The 27,907-nt window shown below is 39.8% G+C and overlaps 2 protein-coding genes and 1 long non-coding RNA gene across 3 annotated transcripts; 2 read left to right on the forward strand and 1 right to left on the reverse strand.

The window, feature by feature from the left end:
* Window positions 1-2,667: 2,667 nt before the first annotated feature.
* Window positions 2,668-24,743, reverse strand: LOC116309106 (uncharacterized). Its single transcript, XR_016119958.1, has 3 exons — window positions 24,558-24,743; window positions 4,242-4,544; window positions 2,668-4,137 (listed from the first exon to the last, which is right to left on the reverse strand). It is a non-coding gene; the product is annotated as an uncharacterized LOC116309106 (long non-coding RNA).
* Window positions 2,783-27,868, forward strand: LOC116302019 (low-density lipoprotein receptor-related protein 4). The gene is made up of 19 exons (XM_089031124.1): window positions 2,783-2,923; window positions 11,138-11,266; window positions 11,354-11,476; window positions 11,830-11,958; window positions 13,245-13,367; window positions 13,613-13,861; window positions 14,376-14,498; window positions 15,021-15,146; window positions 15,358-15,480; window positions 15,847-15,972; window positions 16,455-16,646; window positions 16,974-17,166; window positions 17,280-17,686; window positions 18,327-18,704; window positions 25,610-25,798; window positions 26,086-26,281; window positions 26,417-26,820; window positions 26,969-27,253; window positions 27,439-27,868. The coding sequence occupies exons 1-19, from the start codon at window positions 2,833-2,835 to the stop codon at window positions 27,546-27,548; spliced, it is 3,696 nt and encodes a 1,231-aa protein (XP_088887250.1). The 5' UTR covers window positions 2,783-2,832; the 3' UTR covers window positions 27,549-27,868.
* LOC148910694 (uncharacterized) lies at window positions 22,249-24,562 on the forward strand. Its single transcript, XM_089031132.1, has one exon. The coding sequence runs from the start codon at window positions 22,397-22,399 to the stop codon at window positions 22,946-22,948; it is 552 nt and encodes a 183-aa protein (XP_088887258.1). The 5' UTR covers window positions 22,249-22,396; the 3' UTR covers window positions 22,949-24,562.
* Window positions 27,869-27,907: the final 39 nt, after the last annotated feature.

Genomic DNA, 27,907 nt, shown 5'->3' on the forward strand with positions numbered 1-27,907 from the left:
TATATGCTTGGGTTGGCCCTCCGTTTTCAGGGGCGTGCTTGCAGCGTTTTACAGAATTTAGCAAGTTTAATTAAGCTTTTTCCCACCTTCCCTCCCTTACGGGATGACATGTTCTGTCTAGGTAAGTATTAAATTCACTGTTTTTCAGTGTGACAGGTACTGGTGGTGAACCTCTTAAACTAAACACAGACTGCTTGGAATCTGGAAGTGCAACCTTCGAAAAAAGTCTATTGGGTCTTTTCCTGTAGTACAACCAAATATACAATTTTGCAAAATGCCCCCAAAACCTCTCAATATCCAAATATTGCCTTTATAGGTTTGATGATGATTCGGCTATTAGGCCATAACTTCGGTCTGATGAGGGGAGGGAATATTTTGACCCAAAATACCCAAATATAGGGAGTATCGATTCAACACAAAAACTGTTACTGGTGGAAGAGTCCCAACAGTTTTGTACAGGATTGTAGTTTCTTAAAGGACGTTCGCGGGCAAATGAAGTTATAATTTCAATTTTCTGAAACACTATAAACTAATCTTGATTTTGAGACCGCAAAAGAGAAAAACGTCTGCGCATGCGTGCACTTCAGCACGTTTTCTAAGAATTTTGAAGAGTTTGAGTGAGAAAATAAATGTTTGTTTTCTCCAAGTATACAAAAAAGTTCAAGAGTATACTTTTGTCAGACCAAGATACTGTATTAACAAACACAATATGAAAGAATTAGCCTTAAGTTTCAAGCATGGACACAAAGTTGTGGCAATTTGTGAAGTCCAATTTATCAGGCATGTTTGAAAGTCAAATTTACTTGTGTTTTGAATAATTTGCAAACGGATTCAGAGCATGCGCAGACCTTTTCCCCTCGTGTCTACTGTGCTAGGTCAACTCATCAATCTTTAATTTTTTTGCATGAATTTCGGTATTTCTTGTTTATTAATGTACCAAAGAAAAAGTACCAAATCTTCAACATATTATTCGCCCGTCCTTCATATTAATGTTTCATATATATATGTTATTTACGGGCCAGGAGGTCCGGATAGGGAAAAACTGTGCCCGAGGTCTTACATATAATATTTTTTCCCCGTATTTCTTTTACTTGTTTTTGTAATCGTTTTGTGCTGTCCTTTAGCGGCAAAGGATACCGGACCGCGTGCGCGGGCAGATACTGACAAAATACCGAATTTTGAACTTCTTCAAAGGGGTGGGCCGTTGATGAAATTTGACAGCTAAAAAGGGTGGGCCATTACAAAATAGAGTAGTATTATAATTGTCATCATCAGAATTTCTCAAGGAAATTTGCAGTTGCAGAGGATCTGGTTAGGAAGTATGTAGAGCATCTGCAGTACCTTCGAATGAAAAAAAATTAAAAGGGCAAATGAAAAGGAAAAAAATAAGGAAGCATGCATGCAGATAAACTTAAAGCATACGAGGACTATGACTGGAAAGACATACAAGAAAGCGGAATGCCGAAGCAGAGGGTTGCAGTCTTGGACCTCTTTTTAAAAAAGCACAACTTGCTCAAGCTCAAAGTGTACAAAAGTGAGAAAGTCAAAGTAATAAATGCTTGGCTGTCTATGCAGCTTTTAAATACTACGACAAGTACAACAGAGGAAGAGCATGAAAAGGATGGTACTTCACACGAGGACACTGAAGATGATGATAATTCATATGGGGACACTAATGAGGATACTGAAGATTTGGATAGCGAAGAAGAAACTGACATAGTTACTCATGCAATAGGAATTACTGATAGTGAGGAAAACGATGATAGAGAAAGAAGAAGCCGAAACAGTCAATGTTACAATAAGTGGTAAACGTGTGCAACCAAGAAAATTCTTTTTTTTTTTTTTTTCAGGGGTGGGTCATCTGTAATTTTGCTTCTAAACTTTGGTTGGGTCCTCCCATTTTCAGCATCATTTTATGATGGCCCAAGATAAAAAAAACACTGATTCTATTCTGATTTGCCCACCCCCTATACTTTATGACCATTTCCTGAAATTAATAAATTATAAGATATACTAAGTTCTAATCATAAAACGCTGGTTCAAGAAGATAAGTTTTAAGCATACTTTTAAAAAACTATAAGATTTGACAAAAATTTGACACTATGTCATACTTAGGTTAAGATTTCCATCCGTCGATATCGGAATTTCAAAACAAGCGCACGAAACACCCAAGGCTGGAAATCTAAGACATACTTTGCTGCAATGACTTCCTTGCTGGGGATATACGTAGCTCAATGTCCTTTTCCAAGTACTGAACAAAATAATTCATTGCTATCCCCCAAAAAACTGATTCAGCATAGCAATATACTATGTACTTATTGACTGAGTTAGGTTTCGGCCGTTCGTGAAAATATTTGGCTCTCGGTCATTTGTACGGACCTCGCTGCGCTCGGTCTGTACGGCATCACCTCGAGCCAAATATTTTCCCGTACGGCCCGACCTAACTCAGTCAATAAGCACTTTATCGTATGACCCTAAATAAAAAAGATATTTTAAAAGTTGCAAATTATGTAAATACGGTCGCAGATTTCGAGCAGGGCCGTACGGATTCGTAAGGCCCTGCTCACGTCATTTTCCCGAAGGTTTTTTTAAGAGCGCGCGCACGGGCAGATACGGGTCATATGATAAATAGCAAGAAGTTTCATATCACGAAAAAATATGCCTGTATTTTTGTAACACTATCTTTTCATGCACAGCCATGGGATTAGCTTGCTAGGTTTACGTTTTATATAACTGACACTAACTTCCGCACAGCAAACTTCAAAGGTCAATCTAAAGTGAAGTTCAGTCTAGATACTGAGTTCCCTTCTATACTTCTACTCCTGGCCTGAGATGGTTTCATCACATAACAAGAACACACTCTGGTTTGTGTGTTTGATTGTTTTGTACTATGTTTATGTTACTACAGTTGCCGTGGACGCCGGTAAGCAAATTAGCCATAGATGTGTGGGTTTATTTATATGGACTTTCTATATCCTGAATGATGCATGCCAAGTCAAATTAAAACCTTCATTGCGTCTTCATATCGAACCCGTTTCTCGTGCTGACGTTGCCAAAACAGTATCCAAATTTATCCAAGATTCTCCTTACAGTTGTTTGTGTGACTGTACGCAACAAGCGTTGAACAAAGCTGACTCTAGCTCATTTTGGGGTCAGTTCTCCTTAATTCAGTTAGTTCCTTACTCGAGCTCTTAGAAATCATCCCATTAACCTACCTTTAATAGTTCTTGATATTTTGGATAAGCACATTGTCAATGAATATGGCAAGGAATTAGATTTCAGGAAGTAAAATTATTGTGACGGAAAGTACGTTTTGATTTGGAGGGTTGGAGGATTCGCAGTAAACTTTTTAAAAATATTATGAAAATAAAGTTGATTCATCAACCTTTAAATAATTTCCCTTAATTAGGTTTCGACCGACACGGTCATCATCAGAGGAACTAAAATACGTTACATTATCATATGTCCCGTATCTGCCCGGACGCGCTCTCTTAGAAAAACCTTCGGGAAAATGGCTCGAGCAAGGCCGTACCGATCTCGAATCCGCGCGCTTTCTCTTTTTTAGCTTTTATTTAACTATTTCTTTCTTTCTTTCATTTTTTTATTATTTCTTTCGTGAGGGTCATATGATAAAATGCTTATTGACTGAGTTTGGTCGGGCCGTACGTGAAAATATTTGGCTCTCGGTCATTTGTACGGAGCTCGCTGCATTCGGTCCGTACAGCATCACCTCGAGCCAAATATTTTCCCGTACGGCCCGACCTAACTCACTAGTCAATAAGTACATGATATCAACAAAACTATACGCGATCAAACTTAGTACATGTGCGCGAGCAATAGAATTGCGCGCACAAACCCGAAAGCACGAGTATTGAAAATTACAAAAGATTTATGTAATTTGCTGGCAGAATTCTGCCGTTGTCTCTATTAAAAATAATGTTCTTGCGCTTTGATATTTCACATGCTCCCAGCCACTTTCTTTGGTTCCATCTTTACTCTTTTTCACGATTGAAATGTCACCCCATTGGATTAAATGCCCCGTTTCATCCGCATGCTGGGCTAAGGCTGATCTTTCTGCCTTGTTCAAACGTACTGCCGCCTGATGTTCTTTACAATTCAATTCAATTTATTTACACACTAAAATAGAAATGAATATAACAAATCATAATTGTTTATATTTACAAGTTATTCTAGATTCTATAATATATATATATATATAAATATTAAATATAAACAGTTACCATAGTGAGTTTGCAGTGGTAGTTTAAGTAGTATAATCTTTCGAGTAAACCATCACTAGCACCATCACTGCACCTAGTTCCAAGAGCTCTGCTCATTTCCCCGATGTATTTGATGCTGCATTCACCACAAGGAATGGAATAAATAACTCCAACTTGCTTTTCCTGGGGGACCTGGTCTTTTGGTCTAGATAAGACATTCCGCAGAGTTCTTTCTGGTCTCATTCAGCATCTGATGTTATGGCGTGAAAGAATCCTAGTGATCTTCTCAGTAGTTCCTCTGAGGATGACCGTGTCGGTCGAAAGCTAAGGGAAATATTAAATTATTTGAAGGTTGATGAGTCAACTTTATTTTCATAATATGAATCCAACCTACAAAAACCTTTATGACTTTTTAAAAAATACTTGTACCCACTCCCCCTTCACTAAGTAAGAATTTTATGACCCTCCTATTAAGAGCGTATGTCTGTAAGCGTCGAGAATCTTAAATCAGTTTCAAAAAATCGAATTTCTTTTTATTGTACCAAAACAACCCTTTGGGTAAGTTGTTTTAGGAAATAATATCAAAATGTCCCAGCGCGCTATTATTTTTGAGAAAATTGCAAAAGTTTGAAAAATCGATTAAGATGGGTAATTTTCCTAATTAATATGCAAAATTCGATGGCCATCTTTAAAGAGCTCTCAATAGATCAAAAAGAATCCAAATGAATTCATATTTCCCAGGTAGTTAGATCAACTCTATATCTTTAAGAATGGTTCAAGAATTTGTAATAAATTGCTTTTTAAATACGAGAAATCGGCCTTCTAAAACATGTTGTGTTTTTATGATCGAGCGGCAGTCAAATTATAGGTGAAATTCAGCCTCCAATATCGCTGCTGGTACCTAATAAATCGAAAGAACACTTGCACAGCACGAAAGTACACATATTCTAGTTTACTTGTGCCAAGTTTTAGCTCCGACTATTAAAATGCCACCGCGTGAAGGAATTTCAACTTGTAGCGTTCAAACACGCTATACGGCTAATCAATTACACGGGTTGTTTATCAATACAACACTAAATCGACTCAATATTTTTCTTTTTTAAAATTTTTGTATTAAGATGGTTTGCCAAGAGTATAAAAAGCATAACTAGAGAGTAAATACTCTTCAATCAAGTGGTCCTCTGTGTTAATCCACGATAATCGAGCGCAGCTTGAGCTTAAAACCATGTCACACAATCTGGGGTCAGGACAAATGCACCCCGTCGTCGGTGGCTTTAGCTAGATTTCTTCTCCAATGCAAAAGATTTATCTCCTACTCTGAGATACCAAATGCTCTATAAATTTAGCCGGTTTTTAAACTATTGAAACGGTTTTTGATGAATTATTACCATGACTGTCTTGAGACTTGCATGTAAACATTTAACGTCCTAGCGAGCTGTCAATGGCACTCTAAATAAACACATGAATTCTACCAAATCCCCCGGGGGGGGGGGGGGGGGGGGTACTTTGCCAGAATTTGGGTAGGGGTGTTCCGCTGGGATTCTGAAAGGGGTACCCTGTTTATGACAAAAAAACTCAAATTTGTAGACCCTGTTTATGACAAAAGATATAATTTATCGCACTGAGTTCCTGTTTCAATTATCATGTCATCTCGCGTATCGTTTTTTTACGGCCATAATAACCAGTTTCGGTCAATACGAAAGTAGAAACCCTGAATATGACAGGAAGCTCAGGGAGAACTTGGAACTTAAATGAAATTGCATACCCTGCTTATGACAAGAAGATCGAAAAACCATACCCGGATCATTATCGTAACTTACCAGTTACCAAACCACCAAACTTTGATTACTTGGTCTGAACAGATATTGCAAGTTTCTTTAACTCCATATATCATTAAGCATTTTCCCTGTTTTAACGGATGGCAAGACTGTGGAGTGACAATCGGAGCATGCTTTGTCACTACAAGTTGAATTAATTTTCCCAAAAAAGTTAATCATTATCTATTTGAAAACTTTAGTCAAGCCCATCCATTATTTTCCTTAAAATGTTGAGACTTCGTTAATGATTTTTTACTATTCCAATTAGAATTGCAATACTAGCCTTTTTGTGATTGAGCAATTATTCAAGGACTCTTTTTTATTTAAAACAACTCTCTTTTATCTAATAACTTGAAATACCACTCGAGAGCTGGAGGACACTACATGATGAATATGGCTCTTTTCGTATTCTTTAGCTTTAGGAGTGTTTTAAAAGAAATCTAAGCCTGTTATTTGATTTACATATTACATTTTGACGAGCAAAGTGTATGAAACCGCCTGAGAAAACAAATTTTCGTAGATCATTTAGCTGAAACGCAGCACGCGCTCAGCAACGAAGTATAATATTTTTGAATTATTTTGTACAAAAGTGGAAATTGACGTCATTTATTCATTCGTTCATTATTTTTTCTTTCATTCTTTCTTTCCAGTATTTCCGGTTGTTTTTTCTTTCTTTATCTCTTTCTTTCTCTCTTTCTTTTTCTTTTTCTCTTCTCTTCTCTTCTCTTCTCTTCTTTTTATATTGAACAACGACAATTAGAGTGCTGGATCTAGAACATCTACAAACTTGGCTCCAAGTTGCTTAAGAGCCTTACAAGAATACATGGATGTGTTTGACTGTAAGCTACGATGAAACTCATTGTTGACAGGTACAATAATTAAACACGTCTTTCAGTAGTTCCAAATAAGGGGCTTTGCGACGAATCGGAGGTTTAGGGACTTGAAGGCCAAGATTTTCACATATGAGCTGCAACATTCCAACTTTTAGATTTTTTTAAGGTATTATCTTCAGTCATGGCACAAACGTTCTAATGATCGAAGACAATAGGATGCTGCAGATGGATGGATTCTATTGCTTTATCTGTGGCAGCTTCAAAACGCTCTTCCTCCTCGACAGCGTGAAGGTCAAGCTCTGATGGTGTTTGCTTTCGGATCTTGGCCACAAGGCGTGAAAAATAGGAGGCGATTTGCTGAGTACTCAAAAACTCTGGAACTTTGAAGAGTCTCTCTCCATCTTGACCACGCGCACGCCTCATCTCCACAGCAACAGCTTCAGCATTAGCTTTCCTCCCAGTCGACAGACCAATTTGGAATTTTGCGGAAAGATACGATTTTTGGTTTTTGTTAAAGCGGTACGCCTTTTTCGTTGCTCTGAGAGCCCAGGCTTGACTAACAGGGGTGACGCTTGTTTTCCCCCCTTGAACTGGAGCTGCTTGGAGAGTTGGTATTACTCTAACACCCTCTTCTAGCTCGCACTTGTATCCCATCTTTGCGAGATCCATAAGGGAGTGCTTCTCGAGGGCCCTAGTACATTTTTCGGAAGTCAGAACGTTTCTAAATTCCCGACCTTTTGAAAAACACGAATGCAACCATCATGTGGGCAAGAGAAGAGTGCTTGGGAAGTATGGTCTGTGCTCATATCTTCCGGCTCAACATTCTGCTCAGCGGGTTCGGTTAGCGTCTCCGATTGGGTCTTGCGAGTGGCTTGGGGAGTAAAATATTTGAATTCTCCTGGTGAGAAAGGCGAGCTAAGACATTTATGATTGGCCTCCGAAAGAAAAGGGTAAAAAATTATTTGGCAGAAAATGGCAAGAAATCTAACTCAGTAATCCATTTACCTGTAGTCGAGGGCTTTTCAATTCTGAGGACTTTCCCAGTGCCTATGCCATAAGCACGCCATACTTTAATTTTCTCTCCAGACACAAACTCAAAATTGTTAAGCTTACTTATGCTTGGGATCTTTTGTGTGGTCTCTTGAGAGTTAGCAATGGATTGCAGTGAAACGACTCGAACACCCTTTACTCCCCCATTGGAAAGGATGGCACTCTCTAGTTGTTTGGCGGTAACAACATCATTTCCCTCATTAATATACACGCGATGTGTGATTTGCATGTTGCTGCCAACCTATCTGCCGCTCCTTTACCTCCCTGAGGATCACTGAAATCAAGACGGGCTATTTTTACTCCAGTAGATCGTGATATTTCTGGACATGAAAGGATCGTTGTGGCCGAATGATAACACCCAGCGTTGTCTTGACGGAGGTATGCCTTACTGATTTCAGGGTGTTCTTGCTTCAAGGTTCGAAGCACATCCTGCATTATAGAAACAACAGCTGGGCTATCTTGGCTGCACGATTGAATCACATGAACGAATCCCTGCCACTGTAGCTTGTCATCAAGTCGCCGGTACACAACAGAGATGTGCCAAGAGATACCACGCTTACCGGTAAAAGGCAGGCAACGATGAAAAATTAATAAAACGCAGACTATATTACCTGCACGAGCCAACAATAACATCATTTCATTATGCAGGGACGAATCTTCACTAATGCCAAATATTTCCAGATACCTGGAAATGTCTTTTTGACAGCCAGATATAGCAACAGAGTGCACTTGATCTGGATAATCTGTACTGGTCCCGCAAGGACTATATCCAATAAGAGCCGAAAATCCACAGAGCGCCATCGTACCTAAACAACCCAAAAGCGGGCTTACCAAGCTAATATTAGCGCGTTGTATTAAACGCTTATAGATAACGATTAACTTTTTTGGGAAAATTAATTCAACTTGTAGTGACAAAGCATGCTCCGATTGTCACTCCACAGTCTTGCCATCCGTTAAAACAGGGAAAATGCTTAATGATATATGGAGTTAAAGAAACTTGCAATATCTGTTCAGACCAAGTAATCAAAGTTTGGTGGTTTGGTAACTGGTAAGTTACGATAATGATCCGGGTATGGTTTTTCGATCTTCTTGTCATAAGCAGGGTATGCAATTTCATTTAAGTTCCAAGTTCTCCCTGAGCTTCCTGTCATATTCAGGGTTTCTACTTTCGTATTGACCGAAACTGGTTATTATGGCCGTAAAAAAACGATACGCGAGATGACATGATAATTGAAACAGGAACTCAGTGCGATAAATTATATCTTTTGTCATAAACAGGGTCTACAAATTTGAGTTTTTTTGTCATAAACAGGGTACCCCTTTCAGAATCCCAGCGGAACACCCCTACCCAAATTCTGGCAAAGTACCCCCCCCCCCCCCCCCGGGGGATTTGGTAGAATTCATGTGTTTATTTAGAGTGCCATTGACAGCTCGCTAGGACGTTAAATGTTTACATGCAAGTCTCAAGACAGTCATGGTAATAATTCATCAAAAACCGTTTCAATAGTTTAAAAACCGGCTAAATTTATAGAGCATTTGGTATCTCAGAGTAGGAGATAAATCTTTTGCATTGGAGAAGAAATCTAGCTAAAGCCACCGACGACGGGGTGCATTTGTCCTGACCCCAGATTGTGTGACATGGTTTTAAGCTCAAGCTGCGCTCGATTATCGTGGATTAACACAGAGGACCACTTGATTGAAGAGTATTTACTCTCTAGTTATGCTTTTTATACTCTTGGCAAACCATCTTAATACAAAAATTTTAAAAAAGAAAAATATTGAGTCGATTTAGTGTTGTATTGATAAACAACCCGTGTAATTGATTAGCCGTATAGCGTGTTTGAACGCTACAAGTTGAAATTCCTTCACGCGGTGGCATTTTAATAGTCGGAGCTAAAACTTGGCACAAGTAAACTAGAATATGTGTACTTTCGTGCTGTGCAAGTGTTCTTTCGATTTATTAGGTACCAGCAGCGATATTGGAGGCTGAATTTCACCTATAATTTGACTGCCGCTCGATCATAAAAACACAACATGTTTTAGAAGGCCGATTTCTCGTATTTAAAAAGCAATTTATCACAAATTCTTGAACCATTCTTAAAGATATAGAGTTGATCTAACTACCTGGGAAATATGAATTCATTTGGATTCTTTTTGATCTATTGAGAGCTCTTTAAAGATGGCCATCGAATTTTGCATATTAATTAGGAAAATTACCCATTTTAATCGATTTTTCAAACTTTTGCAATTTTCTCAAAAATAATAGCGCGCTGGGACATTTTGATATTATTTCCTAAAACAACTTACCCAAAGGGTTGTTTTGGTACAATAAAAAGAAATTCGATTTTTTGAAACTGATTTAAGATTCTCGACGCTTACAGACATACGCTCTTAAGTCAACAAGGCATGACCATAGCAATACCAAATCGTTTCACGATTGGGAAACCAGGTGAGAAAGGTTGACGGAGCCAGTTTGAAATATATTGAAACCCTCGGAAATGGTCTGCCTCACTTGTATCATAGTGGGGCATAGTGGCTATCGGGCCCGGCAAGGAAACAGTCAAAAGAAAAAGGTTTGACCCTCCTTAAAAGTTCAAACTATTACTGAAAAACAACCCCTCTGTAGCCCAAGTTCAGTAAAATACGTACGTTTCCCAATGGCCCAGATGATGGATTTTCTAAAACTCATCAATAATTTATGAAGACAAAACAAAGAACCAGTGGTTTGGAAATGATTCAAATTAGCATAATATTTGGGCCACTTACGCTTCGACTTTCTCCAAGAATTATTAATACTTTTAGAAGTCATACCAATTACTTGAAAGAGTGTTTCATCCTCTATATCCAAACACCTCAAAGTGGGTTAAGAAAAATCGGATCCGCCTGTTTTTTTTGTTTTTCTTTTTTCAACTCACGGCTTCTAGGTGTTTGGATATCGGATAAAACACTCGCTCACGGGTTTGATATACACCTAATTCAAAAAAGGTTGTCATCGCTAAAGACGACAGGCAATAGGCGATAGGTGAAAAGCGATGGAAGATAGGTCATTCCAAGATCCAAGAATAGCTGGATTGACTTGTGTTTCTGCTTCTTATTCTCGTCAAGAACATGGACCTTAGTGTTGAGACTGATTCAATGTTGTTTGTATTCAACGAAACCATTTAGATGTCGGAATGACATAACGCCTATTAATCTTCTTGTATTTTCTCTCACGTAGAATCACCACCAGCCTTCCATTGTGGTGGTGACCAATTTCAGTGTGTCGCAAATCAGACATGCATTGTAAGAAGGTGGAGATGTGATGGTGAACCAGATTGTGATGATGGGTCTGACGAAAAGGGCTGTCGTAAGTAATGTTAAACAAGTTTTATATTCAGCTTAAAGCATGCATCAAGAGTAACAATATTGCTAACGATTATATTCTGTATTTTAGCTCCAAAAACATGCCGTTCAGATCAATTTCGCTGTACAAATGGTAAATGTATTGAAATGTCCTGGTTATGTGACAGAGAAGATAACTGCAAGGATGGTTCAGCATCAGATGAACAAAATTGTGGTCAGTAGATCTGGATTACTACTCTATCATATGATTATATAATGGGGGGGGGGGGGGGGGGGGGAGGTTGGAGGGGGAAAAACTGCTTTGCCGATTGTAAAAAGCAGTGGGCTTATTTATAACTTATATATATTTATTTTAGTGATGGCTCAACGTTCAAAAATTAGTAGTTACGTATACTAGCAAAGCGTGAGAGAGGGTCATAGAATATCTAATAAGTTAGTCACGGTACGAATAATTCTGCATCAAACTTCACGATTTAAAGATGTATGTTTTAAATTAGATCTGTTTTAATATTCAAAGTTTCAAATTTTATTTAAGATTGAATCCTGTATGTCTTGCCGTGTTTGTAGGAAACATAACTTGTGGTTCAAATGAATTTGCCTGCGCAAACAAAAAATGTATAGTAGCATTATGGAAATGTGACAAGCATGACGACTGTGGAGATAATTCTGATGAAGACCCAAAGATTTGCAATACCCGTAAGTTCACTTGAAAATATCACTGAATAGGAATTGAAAATGTCATTGGCAATTCTTGATTTTTTGCTGTTGCTTGAAAGTTTCATGCATGAAACTTGACATTATTAGTTTCTAAAGTTTCTCTTTTTACTAAAACTTTGGCGCTTTTTACTTATGCTTCTCACTTCAGAGTATGATTGATTAATTTTTCTAATACATTGTCTTTGCCACATAATTATTACCCTTTCCTTGGCATCTTTTATTATCTTTTATTTAAAACAGACAGAATCCAGTGTTATTAGCACTTGAAAAAAACTCTTATTGACGCTTCTCGGGGGAGGGTACGGGGAGGGGGGGGGGGGGGGGGGGTACTACCACCCCAACTTGGGTAGGGGTGTGCCGCCAGGACCTCAAAACCCTGACCCTATCCCAGACTAAAACTAAGAATTGTACACCCTATCCCAGACTAAACCCGGTTAGTCAATAGATTGCAATCAATATTTACTTACGTTTTTACTGTTTTTGTGCCGTCAGAAAGCGTAATCTATTCGCCAGACAAGAACGACCAAATCGTTAACCCTATCCCAGACTGAAAACGACCAAATCTTAACCCTATCCCAGACAAAAATGATACCCTATCCCAGACGTGAAATGTTAAAAAACGATACCCTACCCCAGACCCAAAAGCCGTTAAACCATACCCTATAGGGCGGCACATACCCGTATAGCAAATATAGGGGAGTACCCCCCCACCCCCAAAAAGCTTTGTTCATCCTCTGAATGGCTCCTTTGTTCTTGCATCAGTATTTTCCATAACACACATCACTTCCATCAATAGCCAGCTTTCGATTTTCTGATCGAGTGATCGAGCACAAAACATTTTGAGTCGAGGCTCTGTCCAACAGCACAAAATATTCTTGATATTGGATTCCTTAGCTGCTAAGACTTGTGCCCCTAATGAGTACACATGTCGAGGATTATCTAAGAAATGTATCCGGTCGTCATGGCGATGTGACGGCGATCGCGACTGCCCGGATGGCGATGACGAAGCTTGAGTGATCGAGCACAAAACATTTGGAGTCGAGGCTCTGGGGAAACAATAGTGTAATCTTAATTATTTTTTTGTTTCCGTGGAGCCTTGACTCAGATTATTTTGTGCTGGGCTACTCAACCAGAATATCTAAAGTTGGCTATCAGCTTCTTTTGTTTTGTTTCTTTTTTTTTTGAAAAAGGATCTACATCACATAGGAACACAATATAGAAGATATGTTTCTGTTAGTTCATAACAGTAACTCATTTTTTTGTAGACGTGCATACATGTTCACCGAGTCAATTTACCTGCAGTAGTGGCCAATGTATTTCATCCAGATGGGTGTGTGATGGTGATAATGATTGTCCTGTTGGAAGTGATGAGAATCCCAGCCAATGCTGTAAGTGAACATCCTTCTTTACCTCTCTAGAAGGCTGGCATGTACTCCATAACTTATTTCCTTCCTTTACCGCATTTGTCCATTCCTTAATTACCTTCTCCCCTCTCTTCCTCTCTCTCTCCCATTTTCCTTCATTCCTTCCCTTTATCATTTCTTTTTCATTCCTTCCCTCCCTTTCCTTCTTCCTCCCATCCTTCTAAACCAAGTCCAACAACACAAAATATTCTTGATATTGAATTCCTTAGCTGCTAAGACTTGTGCCCGCAATGAGTACACATGTCGAGGATTATCTAACAAATGTATCCGGTCGTCATGGCGATGTGACGGTGATCGCGACTGCCCGGATGGCGATGACGAAACTAGTTGCCCTCCAGGTTCACCCAAAACGTGTGCAAGTGGGATGTTCAAGTGTAAGAACAAAAAATGCATCCTGGGACACTGGCGATGTGATGGAGAGGATGACTGTTCTGATGGCAGCGATGAATTAAACTGCCGTAAGTATTGGATCTAGGAATAGGGATAGTTCACCCTTGGTTTTATAGTGCACAACATTCGGAGACAGAGGCCCACGGTTCAATCCCCAGGATCTCCATGTCTGTTTGGATTCCTCTCTAATCAGGTCTTTACCTTTACATTTTATCTATGTGTATCTCATTGAATTTGAACCCCTAAACTGAACCTTATTCAATGATCGTTTGTCTTGCGTTCACTCTTAATAATATCCGTTTACACGGCCGGTTTTTGCGGCAATTTGCGATTATTGAAAATATAATAAATTTTGCCTTATACCTCTAAAAAGACCTTCGTTTGGATAATCCGCTCGGTGCCCAGAATATTAATCCTTTACCATTCTTGACCACTTCAAACTGCTGCAAAAATCGCCAGTTTATAAGGACCTGTTTTGCTCACCTTTTCTTTTAAGAAGTTTTCTATTGTATGAGGCTAACTCTGAGTAAATGAGTTTGTAATAAACTTGACTAATTCGAAAACGATCTAATCTTTTTACAGATATCAACGAATGTCTTGACAGTAACGGTCACTGTGATCATTTCTGTCATGACCTTAATATTGGTTACAACTGCAGCTGTAGAGAGGGCTATCAGCTTCAGTCCAATGGTCGCGTATGTGAAGGTATTGTCAAGAACCACTTTATTTTATAGCTTGGATAGTAGTACGCGCATTTACGTCACCTCCTGCTTTATTTATTTATCTATTTTTTGATAAAATAAACTAAAAAATTAACAAGGAATTCAAAGCGTAAAACTGTCCGGTGGCCATGGAAAACTTTGTCAAAGAATTTTTCAAGAACAAAACTAGCCCCTGGGTTGGACGGTGGTGGGTTGTGTACGTGTGGCAAAATTTCTAAGTGGGAGAGTACTAAAGTCGAAAACAAAGACTCGTGCGAAGAAAACGATGTAGTGCATTTCCATTTCGTTTTTTTCACTTCATGGTTTACTTTATGGGGGACATTGTCTTCATCTCGATGGAGAGAAAAAATTGAAGATTTTTTGCCCGATGGAGTTTATTTTCATCTTTTAGTTTTATCTAAATTGGGCTCCCTCTGCTATTGGGAACTCCGCTTTTAGACAGTGCCTAAATATATATATTATCATTTTTGACCATGACTCAACAGTATTATGGTTGTTCTTACAGCTCCATCAGTGCCATGTACGCCAGACCAGTTTGAATGCGGCTTGACATCGGTCTGTATTCCAAAAGACCAGGTGTGTGATGGCAATAATGACTGTCCTAGCGCGGAGGATGAGCCCGTGCGGTGTAGTAAGTGATTGAATCTTTTTTACTAACAGTAGTTTTTGCATGAATAAGTATAGGTAATAGAAACTTTAAAGTGTCTTTACGGTTGAAGTTGTGCGTTCTTTGCATTACCGTTGGTACTTGTGAATATTTAGACACTGATATGAGGCTAACTCTGAGTAAATGAGTTTGTGATCAACTTGACTAATTCGAAAACGATCTAATCTTTTTACAGACATCAACGAATGTCTTGACCGTAACGGTCACTGTGATCATTTCTGTCATGACCTTAATATTGGTTACAACTGCAGCTGTAGAGAAGGCTATCGGCTTCAGTCCAATGGTCGCGTATGTGAAGGTATTGTCAAGAACCACTTTATTTTATAGCTTAGATAGTGGTACGCGCGGATACGTCACTTCCTGCGTGTGTTTTTGTTGTTTTTGTTGTTTTTGTTGTTGTTGACAAACATAGAAAGGTGAAGGTGTCAAGAACCACTTTATTTTATAGCTTGGATAGTAGTACACGCACTTACGTCAATTCCTGCGTTATTTATTTATTTATTTATTGATTGAACGGAACATGGAAAGGTTATTTTTTGTTAAATGGAGGATTTATGACTCATTGCTTAACTTCAATGAATGGGCAGCACAAAAGGTGTTCACCGCAGCCTGGAGTTTGTCTTTCACAGCAACCAATGGTCTCTCTTTCTTCCTTTCTTCACAGACATCAACGAGTGCTTGGAGTATGGTAAATGTAGTCATTTATGTGAGAACACTAAAGGAAGTCACAAGTGTGTTTGCCAGCCAGGCCATATGTTGGAACCAAACCTTAGAACCTGTAGAGCCACAGGTGAGAATATCTCAACGATAGAGGCTTTGCACCATCACGTGAAGGCAGCCATGACAGGATTCACAACAGTGGAGTAGTTTTCCCCAGAAAACGGAATTCTTTCTCATGTACGGTCATGGCTGCCATCACGTGGTGGTGCTGCCTCCATATGTCATCTCTCTATTCATGGACAATTTTAACTCATTAGCTTTTATCGAAATTCCTCCCTCCCTCCCTCCTTCCTTCCTTCCTTCCTTCCTTCCTTCCTTCCTTCCTTCCTCCCTTCCTTTCTTTCTTCCTTCCTTCCTTCCTTCCTTCCTTCCTTCCTTCCTTCCTTCCTCCCTTCCTTTCTTTCTTCCTTCTTTCGTTTTTTTTTTTCGTTTTTCGTTTTTCTCGAGCTCTTGAGTCCCACTCCACCTCAACTTTTATCTGCAGTTTTTATATTTCCTTCATAACTTTCAAATATCTGATTGATCTAAGTTATAATGTTATAATCTCCTCAGGTCCTGAACCATTTCTCATGTATTCATCTGTGGCCAGTGTTCGTAAAATGACTCTTGATGGTTCGTCAGCTTACAGTCTTATCACCAACAGAAAGGGCGTTGTCGGTTTGGACTTTTACTTCAAGACAGGCAAAATTTTTTGGACGGATACAAAAGTCAAAAAAATCTACCGAGCAAGTTTTGATGGAACAGGTAGGTGGTTTGGTGGAAAAAGCCCTTTTTAATGAGACGGCGGCCATCTTGAATTATTGGCTGCCGGTGGGGTAAGCGTAAAAAAATGTGTATTTTATAAATTTTCCAATAGTTGCCCCCTCGTCTAAATTAATATCTTGATTAAAACAATAGAATTCAAGATGGCCGCCGTATAGATAAAAAGGTCTATCAAGATATATGGAGATTTTAAAGATGCACTTCTTAAGCTGCAATGAAATTACTTTAAAATATACTACTTCTGAAACCCGGAATAATACCTAGCCTGGAGGAGGTTTAACGAGAATTTTAAAAAACTATTTCAACTAGCAATTGAAGATATCGTAAGTAACGTCGGCTTTCCAGACGCTATAACAGTCGATTGGATTGGACGAAAGATCTACTGGACTGACAGAACATTGAATTTCATCGAAGTGGCTGAACTTGATGGCAGTAATAGAATGGTCTTGTATTCTGATGGACTGGACAAACCTCGTGCCATTGCTGTAGATCCATTTAGAAAGTAAGTATTCACGGTCTTCCTGTGTCAAAGGAGAGAGAAACGAAATTTCCACCAGTCTCTTCTCTACTCAGTAAACTCTCTAGTATATACTTAAATATACTTGTTCGATTCAGGTACGTTTACTGGTCGGACTGGGGTTACAACGCACGTATCGAACGAGCAAGCATGGACGGTGCTGCAAGTTCCCGCCAAGTCCTCGTGAACACCAATATTGGCTGGGTTAACGGATTGACTATTGACTATAACATTGATCGAGTATTCTGGGTGGACGCAAAAGTCAAGACAATAGAGTCTATGTCGCTGGATGGCTCGGACAGGAGACTGGTAACAAGGATTCCATCCCAACATCCCTTCGCTGTTACAGTGTTTGGCGATTACCTGTATTATACGGACTGGACGAGGAGGGCCCGGTCGATACGTAAAGTCAATAAGTTTACTGGCGGGGAGAAGAAAATCGTAATAAATCTGCTGTGGGCTCATATGGACATCAAAGCCGTTCATCCCACAAGACAACCTAATGGTTAGTGAGTTCACTGGAAACTAGAAATCATTGTGTCGAGGGAAATAGAGGGAAAAGAGAATAGGAAGAGAGGAAAAGGGGAATTTACAGATTTCCAACACTAAATTGCAGTTTTATCCGACCAGACTGTTGTTACTGCTTGTTATGTCAACCCTTGCTCCTGATATATATGTGGCAGTCTTGCAATTGGTATATTAAGTAGAAGGAAACGTAACAATAAATCTAGATATTGATATACAAGAAATCATATTGCATCATTAGAGATATAAATGGTAGCTCAGTGGCTAAAGCATGGTACCGGAATCGCCAGGGCACGGGTTCAAATCCCCTTCAAATCTCAAAATATTTTCTGAGTCTTTCAATTTGCAGTTGTATAATTTACTTCAAATACTGCGAGAATCAGCTCAGTTTGATACATTACAAGTACCGTAGTACAGATATGATATATTCTCATACACAGATATAAAGGATGTTAGGAAGAAAACGAGCTCAGAAGCAATAATTTGTCAAAAGGAATTTGGGGGACTGTCTCTTTTGTCTGTTGTTTTTTGTAAAGAGACAGGAATTTCATGTTTTGACTATAATGTTCACTGTGAATTACAAAATTCAATGAATTTCTGGCTGCTATTTTCCCATGCAGGAAGCAATCCATGTGCTCTCAACAATGGCGGATGTAGTCATCTGTGTCTGTTGTCTTCTGTGACTACAACCTACACCTGCAAATGTCCCACCGGAATGAACATGTCATCCAATGGCAAGACTTGTATTGGTAAACCATTTACTGGCCAACCAACTGCTTCCCCAACAACCTTAACAACTACACAAACAACAACGCAAACAACAACACAAACAACTACACAAACAACAACACAAACAACAACACCTCAATCCACAACAAAATCTAACAACATTGGCAAACCGACCAAAGAATCTGTAAAACCCACGCAAAAGGGGACTGGAAATGCTAAAGAAGCTGTGCCAACGACTCAAGAAAATGCAATTGCAGCCAAACGAGCAGGTAAGAGCGAGACAGTGTAAAATTGAGTTCGTGTAACGGTACTGTGCTCGTCTTTCACTTCTGGCCGTCTTGGGTATTATTCCTGGACTCAGTGCAACATATGAACAAAATATTTTAGATGAATCGCATAATTTTTGAAAGTTTTTAGCCCAGAAGCTGTTTCAGGGTTTGATTAATTTGCTTTACATGGCAATACCTCTGCAAAATCGAGCTAATATCCAATTTGATCTGTGGATTAGCCGCGTCTTCTTCAATTTTATCTGGCCAGAGGTTGTCTCAGGGGTTCGATCTGTTAGTTTATGGACACGCCTTGACTTTTATCGCTCTTCAGAAAAAATGTCATTTTACATTTTACTTATGATCCGTTGCATATAGTTTGGTTACATAATGCATATTGCTTACCATTCATTGCCAATACTTTCATTAAGAGATTCTTCCAGTTGATACCAAGCCCTAGGATACAAGTTATTGTTGGTGTGTTTCCAACATTGCCCACATTGAATAGATCTCTTCGTCTCATGGTGCAATGTTTACATTTTCAGACCACACGTCATTTCTAAAAGTACCATTTCCTCACAATTTTGCAACAGAACGTAAAAATTTGCGGCAGGGTTTCCGATCTAGTTTTTGTTTTTGTTTTTGTTTTTTGTTTTCAATAGGACACGTAGTTTTCCTTTTCACCGTTGGAAACCCAACAAAATATCGATCGAGGGCAAAACATTTTCTGTGCAGACAAGCGAGATAGTAAACTTGATTTATTTATTTACTGAAAAATACGGTACGTTTTACGTTTCTGAATATTTGGCTGACCTTGGCTTTGCGAGCCAAACGGTTATCAAGTCACCATCGACTCCTCTGTGGGATACTTTTTAGGATGTGGTGTTCCGGCGCATTAAACTCAGTCCTGTATGCGATTTCCTGTATGTTTGTATACCTCCAACCATCTTCCCTTACGATAGTGTCGTTCCCCCTCTTCCCCTCCCACCAAGCCTTGAATTGGATTCCGAAGTTAGTCGCATGTCAAACTTATATCCATTGAGGTTTTGATTCAAATTTTCGTAATTTTAAAGCCGCTTTAAATGGCGTAAAAATCACTCAAAAGGAATCTGGATTCAATTCCAGATAAGGTAAGCTTACCAAATATAGATATAGAAAACGACAACTTTATTTGGGAGAAAGCTTGATATGGGTTACGCAGGGTTGAATAAGTTAATGATTTGTGGGCAGCACAAATCATTGCAATACCAACCAGGCTCATACAGAAGGCTCTAAGGGGTATCAGAATTTTATAGACTTGCGAATGTGTCATGTGCCTGAATGTAATTTAGGCGAAGTTAAAACCGAGTCTATGCCTACTGCTTGACACTACTCCCAATATATGCTTGGGGTGGTCCTCAGCTTTCAGGGGCGTGCTTGCAGCGTTTTGCAGTTTAGCAAGTTTAGCTAAACTGAGCGTTTCTCCGCCGTATGATCAATTTGCTGTGTTGTTTTAGAGACCGCGACCACCCAATCCGTCTCAATGCGGAGTTTCATCTGGACCTTGCTTGGTGGAACCAGTTTCTGGAATCATGGAACGTCGTAAGCTTCTGGCTTTACCCGGGCATGACCCCCCTGGCATCAGTCGAGGGGACATCGAACGCCGTGGGTTCGTTGGGCTACGGTGCCTTCCTCGACAGGGAGCGGTTCAATGGCATATGGAGCGATCGTCAACGCCCGCAGTCGATAGCTTACAAAGAGCTCTTCACAGTGGCGATTGCAGCTCATCTGTGGAGCCGTTATTGGTGTAGACAACACGTGGTGTTTCGTTCCGACAATGAGTCCGTTGTGGCCATCCTCAATTCCACATCGTCAAAAGTCTCATGCCAAATGCATTTGTTGCGCAGCCTATTGATGTCAGCAGCGCAGTTAAGCTTCACTTTTTCAGCGGTCCATGTCCCAGGGCATAACAAGCCGCAAGGCCGTTTTTTTGGTGAATATTTGTGCCAGCATGTTCCCAGTATCACTATGGTTACTACCACAAATTCTAGTATCGTGTCAATTGGATTAACACTTCGATACATAGCAGCGTAATATGATCAAATAGCAGTGCTGTTATTCTCTTTACCTCTTCGCATTTTGTTCTAACTATGAAATGTTTTATAACTACGATTAGAGATTAGAAATTTAAAATGTAGCCTCTCACAGAATTACGGGCGAGCCACCTGAGCAATTCCGTTGCTTTCGGGCGAGCCGCCTGAGAAAGCAAAGAGAGAGGGTTCCATTTTCTAACTACTATAAAAAAAATTAAAACTAGACTACGATCGAATATAAATTTAAAATGTAGCCTCTCACAGAATTACGGGCGAGCCACCTGAGCAATTCTGTTGCTTTCGGGCGAGCCGCCTGAGAAAGCAAGGAGAGAGGGTTCCATTTTCTAGCTCTATATTAAAAATTTATTACAGAAATATAACATTAATTTGCGCGGGAACATATGCAGCAACAATGCAGCATTCATTGTCAAATTTAAAGAACATCTTATCATAAAAGCTAAGGCTATATATTCAAAATTGGCATGCACGAGTGTGAAGGATCTTCCATAGCTATAATTTTGACGTATTCGACAGAAAGAGCATCTCTAAATAGGACGTAACATCGAATTTTTTGCCAGAGTTCAGTTTTCGCGCCATTTTATATTATTAGACGTTTGGCCTAGAATACGATCATATATCATCAACTATACTCTAAATTCCTGGATCAATACCATCAAACACTAAGTAAAGGTTCTTCTTGAAACATTGCTGTACAATAATCTACCTGGAATTTTCTGCTAGATCGAAAATGTGAGCTTTGAGCCGAGAATCGTGTTGTACATTACCAAACGCTGACCATTTGACGGCATATTTCGAACAACATAGATCAATTTCATGATCAGAATAGCATCGTGTAGATTCCATTAGCTATCCAGTATATTTAGTAACGATCTACAGCGATCGAATTCATTAAAATCGGCTGTTAACCATGGAGGTACCGGCAGAGGATAGCAGAGCAACATAATCATTCTAATACAATCTTAAAGTAGACACTGCTTCGGCCTAAGGTGGATACCCTGCTGTGGCACAAACACCTCGCCCACCACAAGTATGCGGATTTCAATTCCGCTTATCGCCAAAAAACGGGCTTGCGGCTTGTTATGTTCAAAACCCAAATGCTGGTGCCTTATCTCATTTCCGTTGGCAGGACTTCCGCAAGTTGGCTCTGTGGGTCCCCTATCTCCTACGCCGATCCCGGGGCAGTTACTGACGGACCTTATGGCTCCTCTTTAGAGATGCGATGCAGAGAACTGATGCTGACGGGCCTGGCTCCTTCAACGCGTCGGTCACACGCTAGTGGGCAAAAGAAGTTTATACAGTTGTGTTATCAGACAGGCAGGATGCATGCTAATGGTTTTGTTTGTCCAGCCGACGAATGGACGCTGTGTTTGTTTGCTACCTTCTTGTCCAACTCCCTCCATCATTCATCAATCAAGGTTTATTTGTCAGCGGTACGTGCCTTCCATGTGGAATAAGGCTTTCCTGACCCTCTAGCTGGCTGCCTGAGGCTGGAAAGAGTAGTGAATGGGATCAAACGATTGACCCTCTACGCGGCTGCCTGTCACTAACGACATTTTGTCGGCTATTTATGGCCATTTTGATTTTGCCGGTTTTGACCACATCATGTTTTGGGCGGCCTGTTGCGTGGCGTATTTTGGCTTTCTGCGCTCAGCCGAATTTACGGTTCCAAGTTTAAACAGTTTCTCAGAAGACATCCACTTGAGTGTGAAGAAATTAGCTGTAGATTTAATTAGCAAGCCCTCTTGTCTGCGCCTCAATATCAAAGCGTCAAAAACCGATCCATTTCGAAAGGGATTTTGCGTGTACATCGGAAAATATTCGCCGCCGTTGTGTGCTGTAAAAGCCCTTCTCGATTACTTGGCTGTCCGAGGGGACGCATCTGGTCCTCTTTTACTAATGCAATCTGGTCAGCCGTTAACTCGCGCCGTTCTCACCAAGTGGCTTCGTGAGATCTTGATCTTGGCTGGAGTCCCAGGAAATTTTTCTAGCCACAGTTTTAGGATTGGAGCAGCGGCGGTTGCCGCCCGCAATGGCGTCCCAGATCATCTAATCCAGACATTAGGAAGGTGGTCAAGCAATGACTACAAGGATTACATCCGCACCTCAGTCGAAGTCTTAGCCTCGTCGTCTACTCAGCTTTCCGGTTGCAAATAAAATATGTTAGTCGCTGGTGGTCTATATGCTTTGGGGGTGCTTGAGATGATTTGGTGTCGTTGGTGCCCCTGGTAACCTGGCCACAGGGTCCCATGGTCCTCTCCAAGCACCCTCGGATCATTGGCGGTGGACTGCTGCCTGGTTGCCATGGTCACCTCTGCGAAGGGGGCTGGTTAGGCGCGACAACTCCTTCCCCGTACCTGGCACTCATGCCAAACTTATCACTACGATGATTTTTAATTTGGATAGGTAAAATATGCTCGAGATAAGTCACACAATTTAAAAAGTCATCAATTGAGTCATGTTTTTATATACCACGTGCATGCATGATTGTTTCTGCTGAAAATATCAATTTAAATTATTTCGTATTAAATATACGATTGCTAGTTTCGTATATATACTTCTCAAAATTTGATAGAAAAACGTTTTTTAAATAATCACACAAGATAACTGGGCTATAGTAACAACGCAAAGCTTGTTTTCCCATCCATTCGCATTGAGTGATCGTTTGGCAAAAATATAATATTAAAAATGGGCACATAATGCACCACGCAATATATATTCACTCACACTGACCAAGTACAGCGTGACAAACGTCCCACGTTTGAATAAAAAAACAACTGTTTGTTACCATACTTCGGGAGTAAATCGGAAAGCAGCCAAGCGAGATGAGACCGTGCATGGTGCGAAAGAATTTGATGTTATGACCATTAGCAAACAATAGAATTCCCAGAGCATCAAATCGTTGGGAAACGATCAATGTTTTCTGTATTTCTCGTTCGCTTTAGACCGCTCTAAAAGAGTTCAATAGTCTCGCAATTTTGTGTAATATTAGTTTAAGTTCTTATTTGTATCCTAACGTAGTTTTGAGAGAAATGATCAGCGAATTTTAGAATAATGAAAGATCTAGTAAGATTGACTAGAAAACTGCGATGAAAATTGCGCATCAAATGTTTACCCCGTCTTATGACTCTTATGTATTACACGTTTTTACAAAATATCATAAGTCGAGCAAATTGAGCAAGAGCAAATTTGAGCAAGATTAATTTTTTGACATCTCAAATGTAGACTAGCGAAGCGCTAGGGAGTTTATAGCATGTAGACAAGATCCAAATTGACCTGAGGATTTTTATATGTTTTACCTTTAACGGTCCAAAAGTGAAAAACAATGTGCTGAAGATTAGTGTGTATATTTTTCTGGAGAAATGCCACAATTTCCGATCATTTCGTTCCATTTTTGTTCAACGTATGTCAACTTCGCTATCGATTCGATCCGCTAGTCTACATTTGTGATGTCAAAAAACTAATCTTGCTCAAATTTGCTCAGTCTGATTTTTTTCACATAAGTAGAACACTATATAAACATTTCAAAAAAATATAAACTAGGTTTTGGAAAACATTGTAATATAGCCAAAAATGCCCTGCGCCCGCTTTGCTATATAAAATTCAGCGTAAACACCATAGGCAGTCGCTTATTAGAATGGTTCTTTGAGTACAAAAACCGAGCGAATTCTTCGTAATGAAAACTCTTATCATGTTTCGGGTGTTCTCTAACACCAATAAAATTGTTTTATTGGCTAAAAACAAAGATAAACAAGCGTAAATTTACCTTAAAAAGATCTTCTTGTCAGCCGAACGTCCTCCACAAACAGTCCGCCATTGTTGACAGCCAGAGTAGTGCCCAGTCCTACTCTCCGCATCACGGATCGGCCAATTGCTTACTATCAATCACGTGACTTTTTGGAGTTGACTGGGGGGCAAACAAGAGGTTGACTGAGGGGCAACTAGCGTAAACTATCGTATTTGACTATTTCTACGACATGAAACCAGAAAACAAGAGATCAAAACAACCTCCAAGATTCTACAAACTATTAAAAACGCAGTTATTACCGGAAGTGACGTCTATTGATAGCGACCTATAGATGTAGATGTGTGCCCGTTTCAACGCCCTCCCTCCTCCCGCCCTCTGTCCCGCCCTGACATCAAGCATGATCCCTGTGTTGTGTACATGGACGGACGTACGGACGGAAGTGACGTCAGCCAAGCCATGAAAAATCAACTCGATGGTTTACCATTTTTTTCTTAAGTATGGTACTCCGCGCGGGAGCTCCGCTAAGAAAATAAACAAAACACAGACTGTTTGGAATCTGGAAGTGCAATCTTCGAAAAAAGTCTATGAGTCTGTAATGAAGGACATGTGGTACTTGACAAATTCGCAAAAGGTCTATTCACAAAGACAAAATAAGAGGACACACTGTTAAAGTGCATATACCAATTAATTCAATTTCACTTCGTTATTACATTAGTTATCACGTGAAAAAGAACAAAATTTGAATTTTACTCCGCAAACGCAATGACCGCGCGGTCGAACTTCATACATTCCTTTATATGAACCTCACAATTACTTCAAGGCCAAAATGACGGCAATATTGTTTTTTTTAAATTTCCACAAATATTTTAGCATTTCCAGATAGCACAATAACAAAACGATTGAAATCTACATTGTGAGATAGTAAGCCATAGCAACACGAAAATTTGAATTCTTTTGAAACTTTGCTCATTTTGCTACAAGTTAGGAGTCAAATTTGGGGGTCTGGGACCGAGTTTCAAAAATTAGAAGCTAGTTCGTGACCTAACACATTCCTTTTTTTGCCTTCACAGATGGCCATCTTATTTACGCATCCATATACGGCGTTTATAAGATCGCTCTTAATGGATCTCTCCTCGAGGAATTCGGATTGCTACCCTCTGTAAATACTAAAGGTCTTGACTTTGATATCCATACGGACACGTTGTTTCTGACGAACTGTAGGTTCAATACAATCTGCAAAACAAGCCTAAATGGGACAGGTAAAGTCGACGTTTTTCTTGGAAAGGGGGGAGCATTCAGGAGCAAATTATAAGCTTTCATGGGGGGTAGGTGTGCCTAGTTATGAAGTTGCCAAGGATCAACGACATGTCAGTTCATGGTCCCCCTTCTATCCCTTCCTCCCCTCTCCTCCCTTCCTTCGCCTCCCCCTTCCCCCAAATTACCTTCTCAAAAACAAAACAGTATTCAAAAAATTCTGAAGAAAATACTGACGTCACTTGCAGCACGCTTTTGGCAAACATGCATTAATAACTTTTTTTTGTTTCAGGTCCAGTCGAAGTGATAGTAGATGACGTCCTACACGCGAGTGGTATAGCCGTCGATTGGATTGGACGAAAGATCTACTGGACTAGTGAAGAGATGAGATTCATCGAAGTGGCTGAGCTTGATGGCAGTAATAGAATGGTCTTGTATTCTGATGGACTGCGCGATCCTCGTGCAATTGCTGTAGATCCATTGAGAAAGTAAGTATTCAGGTAGATTATTTACATGGTCTTCCTGTGTCAAAGGAGGGAGAAACGAAGCTTCCATCAGTCTCTTCTCTACTCAGTAAACCCTTCCCTCTCTAGTATATACTTAAATATTCTTGTTCGATCCAGGTACGTTTACTGGTCGGACTGGGGATACAACGCACGTATCGAACGAGCAAGCATGGACGGTGCTGCAGGTTCCCGCCAAGTCCTCGTGAACACCAATATTGGCTGGGTGAACGGATTGACTATTGACTATAACATTGATCGAGTATTCTGGGTGGACGCAAAAGTCAAGACAATAGAGTCTATGTCGCTGGATGGCTCGGACAGGAGATTGGTAGCAAGGATTCCATCCCAACATCTCTTCGCTGTTACAGTGTTTGGCGATTATCTGTATTATACGGACTGGGCAAAGGGTGGAGGAGTACTTAAAGTCAACAAGTTTACTGGCAAAAAACCTATGGTTATAAAAAAGCAGGTGTTTAGACCTATGGATATAAAAATATTGCATCCTTCAAGACAACGTGACGGTAAATTAATGTTTATGCAAAATGATGGGCGTGGCTTTCAGTGAGGTTGAATTAGAGGGTAGAAGAGAGGAGATCTGAGAGGAGAAAAAAAGAGAGGAGAGGAGAGGAGACATTGAAAAATTAATACCTTTGCTATTTTCCCATGCAGGAAGCAATCCATGTGCTCCCAACAATGGCGGATGTAGTCATCTGTGTCTGTTGTCTTCTGTGACTACAACCTATACCTGCAAATGTCCAACTGGAATGAACATGTCATCCAATGGCAAGACTTGCATTGGTAAACTATTCACTGGCCAACCAACTGCTTCCCCAACAACCTTAACAACTACACAAACAACAACACAAACAACAACACCTCAATCAACAACAAAATCTAACGACATTGGCGGTAAAGAAATGAAGGAATCTCAGACGGATGATGGAAAACCAGAAGGTAAAGAAATCCAGCCTTGGAATGAAATCCAAATCAATATAACTTTTCAAGCTATAGCCATGAAAGAAAAAATTAACAGACTGAGACGTTGTAAGGGATAGGAAAAAGGTTACGATAAACAAAACCTTAAATATCCCATGGGTTTTATCTTTGTTCAATTCTCTCTTGTGTCTTAATGATTGCAGATGCTGATGTTGACAAGGACAGCTCCATGTTAAAGACCTTTATTCCAATCACGGCAGTTGTTGTGATCATTGCTTTACTGGCAACACTTCCCATCACTTTCGGGAGATAAATGGTGCAATCCGTATTACTCCATCTTACAATTACGCTGGGTGACCACAAATGATAGTTCCAAGCCGAGGCTGGAGTTGCCGCGCAGGTTAAAATGTATAGTTTTGCTACAGCCTCGACTTGGAACTATTATTCGTGGTGTCACTGATCGGAATGGAGTATTCCATGACACTCTCGTTCTTTTATATATCCAGTTGCGTTTGTATTTGCCTCTAATAATCAAATAAATGAGAAATCCCTTTCATTTTTATTTGGAATTCAAGTTTAAAGTAAATTAAAACAGTACATCAATTATTCACGATTAAAAATATTACTTTTTTACTCAGTGTTATAATATTCACATTAATAAACTGTTGAAGT

Source organism: Actinia tenebrosa, unplaced genomic scaffold (genome assembly GCF_029948245.1).
Source record: "Actinia tenebrosa isolate PJP-AT-01 unplaced genomic scaffold, QUT_ActTen_1.0 PGA_scaffold16__25_contigs__length_10494907, whole genome shotgun sequence".
Taxonomy (NCBI): Eukaryota; Metazoa; Cnidaria; class Anthozoa; order Actiniaria; family Actiniidae; genus Actinia; species Actinia tenebrosa.